The sequence below is a fragment of the Physeter macrocephalus genome, chromosome 4 (assembly GCF_002837175.3).
Source record: "Physeter macrocephalus isolate SW-GA chromosome 4, ASM283717v5, whole genome shotgun sequence".
Classification (NCBI taxonomy): domain Eukaryota; kingdom Metazoa; phylum Chordata; class Mammalia; order Artiodactyla; family Physeteridae; genus Physeter; species Physeter macrocephalus.
Window position 1 is genome coordinate 67221112 of NC_041217.1, and position 7888 is coordinate 67228999.

The following is a 7888-nucleotide window of genomic DNA, read 5'->3' on the forward strand; positions in this document are numbered from 1 at the left end:
TAGAAAAGAAAAGGTTAACGAGAGAAAGAAGATAGGAGGAAAAGCTACTGATCTACCTTTATGGGATTATAAATCAAAGTTGGCTTCGACCATAAAACAGAGACATATTGTTGAATGGTAACTATAGCCACTCAGTTGAACTGTCCTCAGAAAACTCACACAGCTCCAAGTTACACCTGAAAACCACTTTTTTTTTTTTTTTTTTTTTTTTTTTTTTTTTTTTTTTAGTGCTTGGAAATAAGCCTTGGAGTTTTGGTAGCTAAGTGAGGAAATTTTCAGTTTTGCTACCCACTGTCCTCAATGAGCTATGGTCTCCAAGATATGCCAGGAAATGAAGACATTTCAAGTCCAAGTGGGAGTGGAAAAGGAGGAGGAGGGGGGGGAAGAGAAGAGGAAAGGAAGAGGGGATACATCTTTAAAGCTGTCAGCACCTCTTTGAGTGCTTTTGAGGGAAAGAGCACCCTTCACAGCCGTACTCACTGCAAACAGCCCAGGGGGACCAGCAGGACTGATCGAGGATGGCCTTCAGCCTCCTTCCACCTGAAGCCCAGGCTCAGGCAGGGCCTCACTGGTATCACTGGTAGCACAAACAGTACCAGCATTGAGGCCAATGAGTGAGGCCCAGGGAGACAAGATCTACCTCCTCACTAGCTCCATAAATATAAAGAAACGGGGGTAAAAATATGAGTGGGCAGCTCCTAGTGGAGCAGACTGATGCCCTTGGGGCAGCTGTCTGGCATTTTGCCATACATACACAGAATTGGGGTATCATTCCTTTCTCTTACTCTTTGTCCCCTCCGTACCTACAAAGGACACTCAAGGCACTGTTGAGCCTTTTAAGAGGCCTCTGAATTCGTTTATTAACCTGTCTCTCTCCATGCCTTTCCCTACCCCAGCAGTCTCCCCTTCCCTCCTCTTTTTCTTCTCTTTTAAAAATGAATTCCTTACTCCAAGGTAATCAAAAAGTTATGAGATGTAGAGAGTAGCTTCACTTGAAAGAAGGTTCTACTTCATATATTGGCTAGTAAAAAAATTTCTGGAGAAAAGAAGATGTTATCACAAGAATGTGCCCCACAGACCTCCAATTACAGGAAGTTTAACTAACCAAGGGCCCCAGCTGCTGCATTCTGAAATCCATCATTACGAACGCGCAGGGGCCCTGCCCCCAGACAATGACCAGTGTGCAGTGATCCTGAGGAAGCCCATTCCTAGGAGACACAGGGATCCTCTGACAGATGACTCTGGCTTCAGAACTCCTTGACGGCCCTGCCAAACCTTCCTCAGACCACGCTGTACTCTCAGAGACCTTCACCCAACCTCCCCGCCTTCCTTCCTTCCTCTCTCCTGCACTTGGAGTCAGACCCACACTGAAATCTGACAGCTATCCCAGCCTTGCCTCCCCACCTCCTCCCACAGGCATTTAATCCTGTCTTGGCATTTACTTGTTGGAGGACCTAGAATAACACAGAAAGTGAGAAAGTAAAAAAAAAAAAAAAAGGAAAGATATAGGAAAGTCATATTTAGCTGCTTCACTTTTTGTTCTCACAGGAAATTTCCCAGTTGATATGGGAAAAAAAAGTCCTTTCTGCCATTTAAGAACTTTATATATTGCTTCCTTGACACTATCAAAATTGATCTCAACTTTACAGACAAACAATGAGGCTCCGGAAGTTAACTTACTCCCCTGCAAGGTCACGGGTAATTAAAGCCCAACCTGTCTACCTCTAGACCCCACATTCTCTTTGCTTCTCCAAGTGATGAAGTCAAAGGTTTTCACTCTCCACTGCCAGGAAGTTTTTCACTTTCAACAGAGGGAGAGGGTAACGGGCTTTCAGGAAGTGTATGCTTTTATAAGACTGCCAAATGAGGTAAGCACATCCTTGAGTTTAGATTCTTCTCTTTTCTTTATTTAATGAGTGCAAATATCCAGTCCTCCATGGAAAGTTACAGCCATTTTGTTATTCCAAAATCTCCTGCCAGGGAATATTATATGGGAACTGGTTCAGAGGTAGGTCTGCCTGGAACAGGGCCAAGAACAGAAAACAGAGTCAGGGATAATTATCACAGAGGTCGTTCCTCCTTTTGGAACCCAGAAATGGATATGGCATTTTTGAAGGCCTTCCCTAGGAACCCAAAAGTAGAGGAAGAATTTGTATTTCCATTTATTTCCTATCCCTACTGGAAACTATCAGTAGGCACATCACAAAGTCTGTCCGCTTTATCATTATTTATGCTCCTGAAAGCAATGGTGACTTCTCAAAAAATAATAAGAAAAAAAAATTCTTTTTTTTTTTTTTTTGCGGTACGCGGGCCTCTCACTGTTGTGGCCTCTCCCGTTGCGGAGCACAGGCTCCGGACGCGCAGGCTCAGCGGCCATGGCTCACGGGCCCAGCCGCTCCGCGCCATGTGGGATCTTCCCCGACCAGGACACGAACCCGTGTCCCCTGCATTGGCAGGCGGACTCTCAACCACTGCACCACCAGGGAAGCCCGAAAAAAAATTTTTTTAAATCACCTTGCAAAGGCCACATTAACTCAGCTTGGCAAGTTCTCCATGCCTCCAGACAGAATAGGATTAGACTGAAAACACAGCTACCACCCATCTTAAGGTATAACCTATATAGATATAGAAAACACATTTCAAAACTGAAGCACTGAATAAGTTCTCAAACGATGCACAAAATTCCCAATATGCCTGTTTTAAAACTAGCAGAAAACATGGTAGAAAGAAGACTGGACTCAGTTTAGTCCTGGCTCCATAACTAGCTGGGTGACCTCAGGACCGTTACTGGGCCTCTCTTGTCCTGTTACCACATCTAATCAATTAGGGGATCAGCCTAAAGCATTTCTAAAGCTCTTTCTCCCAAATTCTGGTTCTATAATTCTAAGTGCCTCCTTTTCTTACCCAAATAGATCTAAGTTGTGTGTTTCTATAGGAACTAACAGTATTCTTTGAGCAGGAAACTAGTTTCCTTGTGATGTGATATCCCAGTGACAGGGTAAAGGCTAGAAGTTAAAGACACTGGATTAATTAATTAGGCATTTTCTATAGAGCAGTTTTTCTCTAAAGGATTCTGAAGAGATTAGTACACACTCAGCAACATGGTAGTGCGAAGAACCCACTTGGGATCCGAACAAGACAGACCTGGTTCAAACCTCAACTTCACCACTGATGGGACTTGAGGTCTTGGGCAAGTTGCTTAATCTTCTTCGGCAAACCAAGCCTTAAAATGGTACCTACCTCACAGGATGGTTGTGTGGATCTAATAAGTATACACTGCATCAAACAAGGCCTGGTAAATGGCAGAGGCTCAATATCAGTGTTAGCTATTATTGTTAGCTGTTCTCATTATCATCTTAGTGTGTAATTACGTTCATCAGCTTGCCCCCACTGGTCTTCTACCCTCTCAAACAGATGAAATAGAATTGGAAAGAAGACATGGTCCCTGGCCCTAAAGGCTCGCAGCCTATGGGGTAAAGAGACAAATAACTATAATGCAATTTTATAGGAGCTATGATAGAACTATGTATGCATATAGTATCATTCAAAATAGCTAATTTTGCTGGAAAGGGTCCATATCTAATACCCCTATGTATCCTACCCAGTTCCTTGAACGTGGTAGACACGGCAAATATTTGTTAATGAGAACAGTAGAGCCTTTCTAGAACAATGCTTTAGGCTATCCCAACAAAGTTACTGGTGTATATGAGAAACCACAAGAAACAGAGGCCCTTTAGGGTCCTTTTGTAGAAAAATCCTTTGGATGAAGTTCAAGACTAATCTTCCTTATTCAGAAGTCCCCTCCCTAGCAAATGGTGCAATAGTGTGATTCCAATACTATAATAAATAATCATTATCATATACACAGGAAAGATCATTACTTGGGTCTAGATGGGAGTTGAAGAAAATATACTGATTGAGAAACAACAAAGCAAAGCCAATTATCTTAGTAGCTGGGTTCACACCACAAATACAACCTAAGATTCATAAGGGAATTTGAGATTCATTATCTGTTAGCATCAGTTCAAGATAACAGCATTTTAGACACATTAATATAACCAAAAAGATTTTTTTTTTACATCTCAGTAAGAGATGATCACAATATACTTGGCTACTGCCTGCATTAGAATAGAGCACCTGAAGATCAGAGTCACTGAAGAAGTCCTATTCATAAAGTTAGCAATTTCCACTGAGGCCTTTCTACGCTTGGGAAGGCTCTCATCCTTGTTTTGTTTTGTTTTTTTAAATGGAAAGGTTGACAGAGGAGAAAGAGGGAGAAGAATGTGACAGCCAAAAGTAACAAATGAGACTTCATTTGACCCAACTGCTAGTTCTTCCTGATTTAATGACCATGATACACAAAACATGTTCATTTACCCAGCTAGCCAACAGCCAAAATCGTTGAAAACACACTACACGTACCAGGTGTCCAAGTGAGTGCTGAGCTTACAGAGATGGCCCCTGCCCTTAAAACATTCTCTGGAGAGCAGGGAGTCCCTGTAAACATGCTTCTCCCCATAGCCCGGAGGCATACCACCATTCAACAGTCATGGACAGGCTAGGGAAAGAGGCGGCTTGGTGGCTGCTTTGGGAAGTGTTTAACCTCTGAGGTTCCCATTCTGCCTCAGAAGTTCAGGGGGAAGAAACACACAAACATATTTGGCCTCTAGGGTCTGCTTTCTCTGTAGCCCAGGAGGTTCTCAAAAACCTGAATAAGCACAGGTGACCTATACATACACATGCAAGCACCGAAAAGCACAGTGCCAGTGCTGGTGCAGAGTAATTGATCTGACAAGGGTAAAGTGATCACCTAATCCAACTCTTCATTTTATAACTGAAGCTCCAGAAAGCAAAATAACTTGCTTAGAACCACACAGTCAGAAACAGAAGAGCCAGGACTAGAACCCAGGTCTTCTCCTCTCAGCTGAGGCCTCCTTCCAGCATGACACACTGACCCAGTAAAAAGCAACATGTTGGCCACGCTCTAGCCTTCCTGCACGCTGAATAGCAGCAGTGGCTGGGTCTTGAGGGACTATTTAAATAGATGGGCTAAAGCAGCAATAACTGTAACAAGAGGACACAAGGACACACAATGGGGCAGGATGCCACCTCAGCTGGAACTGAGAGTTATTCCTGCAACAGAATGGGACAACTCCTGAGGAAGCCGCCTCTTATCCCCTCCCCCACTGAACCCTGCTACTTGTCCACACTTGAATTTAAAGCATTTCCCAAGATCAAGACTCAAAGGTAAAGGTATCAAATGGGGGAAGGGGTCTGAATGCCAGGATGACAGGAGATGACCCTTGTCACTCATGGGATACCAGGACTGAGCAAGCCAAAGAGCTGACTAGGCCTTTGGCCCCTGCCTCACTCTTTGCTCCAGCTGTAGCCTCTCAACACTGTTGCTGGTCAAAGCAGACCACCTCACCAGATAAGGGAAGGCTTCTGTCCAGAAGGTAGCCTAGAAAGAAAAGCTATCCCACGCCTACCTCCCCGCCTTCCCTCTTCACCAGAGTTTGTGGTTCAGAGTCACTTACCTTTTTCTTCTTCTTCAGAATCACTTTCACTCCATCCACTGAAACCATAATGCTCACCTTCTTCTTCTTGATGTTTTTGGCTTTAAACTCATACTGCAAGTGAGAAGAGAACAAAGAGCACAATCCAGTTAGATCAGTGCATCTGCACAGCCCCAGAGAGCTCATGACCTGGAAAAGAGGGCCACAGATGGGTCTAGGGAGCTGATGCAGTTTCTGGGGACATGAAGCACCTCAAGGGATGTAAAAGCAGGTAGATGTCTGTAGGCAGGGGCTCAGCAATACTTGGGTTGGAACAGGGACTCTGAATGGTCACTGGTTTCACCACTCAGCTATCAGGTAGGGCCATGGGAATGGACCTGATCCATTCAATCAAGATGAAAACAGAGCCTACTTTGAAAATCTCATGAGAAATCCAGGACCTTCCCTCAATAACTCATTCTGACATTTAATGACTTTCGTTGTCAGGCAAGTTTTCCTCGTGTCTACCCAAATGCTGCTGGGACTCTATTCCATACTCAGTGAAGATTAGGAAGAGCTGGCACCCATCTTCAAATCAGGGTTTTTACATACTTAAAGATCATTATGAAACCTAAGTTATTCTCTGCAAGTTCAAATCCCAAATTCCTTTATCTGTAGGTCAGTCTCCAAATCTACCCATAGCCCCATTAACTTAAAATATTCTAGAGAGTATTCTAAAAAGGATCTGACTAATGATAGTTATAAGAGAGGGCATTACCTTACAAACCCTATATTCTAAATTGCTATTTGCAATCCTGAATAGGTCTGCTTCAACCACAGCTACACTGCTGAGGGATGCTGGCCCTCATCCTCAATTCCAGATATTTTTCTATCACATTTGCTCACTCACAGCCATTTCTTAGGTTTGTGCAGATATTCAGAATGGTGGAATAATTCTACACTTTCCTCACTGAACCATTTTCATCTGGTTCCCATCTTGGTATCACCACCTAGCAAACTTACCTGCCAAGCTCTCTACTCAAAGATCTGGCCTACAGATTAAAAAAATAACAATATAAGACCTGGGGCCAAAATCTCTACTCCAACCTACAGGCTCTCTTCTCTGGGACCTTTGATACTCAAAACCCTTTCCCACCATGCCACCACCCAAGCTTAGTAAGGCGTCCAGCTCCTTGCCTGGACATCTAAAACCTAACTATTTCTACTTGGTATTTTGACAGATATGAACCTAATCCACCCTAACAAGATGAAAACATAACCTACTTTGAAAATCTCACGAGAAATCCAGAACTCTCCCTTGGCCATGCCATTTAATACTCTGATTTTAAGAACTCCGATTAGAGCTTCTTACCATGTCTGTATTCTACCCCTTCCACTGAAGTCTCAGCTCATTTTCTTATTCTGTTGCAGAGTTAGTGCTGATGCCCACTGGCTGTCAGCTTCTTAGAGACAAGGACATGACCTAGCTAACTGAGGTGAAATATTTTTCTTTATATCATCAGGGCAGGTTCTGGTTTACTGCTGATCTGAGTTTCCAGGTGATGGCAACATATATCACTCCCCAGTTTGGTGGTCACTTCTCCCAACCTCCCAATCACTCTATCCTGTCAACAGCTGTCCTTTTTACCAGCAATCCTGAAAGAAGAGCAAACCGGAGCAGCAGACACATAGGAGAAAGAGAAGAAAACTTCAGCTTCAGACTCTGCTTCCGAGTCTGGGAACCCAAAACCAATTAAGAGTAATACAATAAAAGAGAGCAAGTGTGTCTGACAGGATGGGGAGAAGTGCTATCTGTCCTGGAGTCTGGCTTATAAGAGGGCCTCGGCCACGTAACAAATTTCTCTCTCGGTCAACGGCTGTACGCTGGTGAAGGCTAGAGTCGTGTGATTGGCATGCACTTCAGGACACAGCTACAATTTTCAGTGTGTCCCCTGACTGCAGCATTCTGCTCAGGTGCAGCACTAGATGAACTGAAACTACGTCCGGGTGGGAGAACTAGCCCGAGAATCTGTCAGTTGGCTGACTTCAGCCTTGTGCCTGCTGGGAGAGGTGAGCCAGCTCCATTTCCTGACCTCACCTGCATTGACCTCTGCTCACAGGCTTTCAATGAACACAGTCTTTCAGCTGCGCCTCCCTTGGGGACAAATCACTAAGATCATAGCTGCTCCTGACGGTCGAAGGAGGGCAGAGAAGTGTGGTTTTTGTTTTTTTTTTTTTTTGCGGTACGCGGGCCTCTCACTGTTGTGGCCTCTCCCGTTGCGGAGCACAGGCTCCAGACGCGCAGGCTCAGCAGCCATGGCTCACGGGCCCAGCCGCTCCACAGCACGTGGGATCTTCCCGGACCGGGGCACGAACCCACGTCCCCTGCATCG

The 7888-nt window shown here is 44.5% G+C and overlaps 1 protein-coding gene across 2 annotated transcripts in view; it reads right to left on the reverse strand.

Moving 5' to 3' along the window:
- The window catches only part of LOC102985904 (carboxyl-terminal PDZ ligand of neuronal nitric oxide synthase protein), a 306668-nt gene that overhangs the window by 92043 nt on the left and 206737 nt on the right, over nucleotides 1–7888 (reverse strand). For both annotated transcript variants that reach the window (XM_007109767.4, XM_007109768.4), the window contains exon 3: nucleotides 5538–5630. In XM_007109767.4, coding sequence (XP_007109829.2) covers nucleotides 5538–5630 — 93 coding nt within the window. The remainder of the gene's footprint in view (nucleotides 1–5537; nucleotides 5631–7888) is intronic.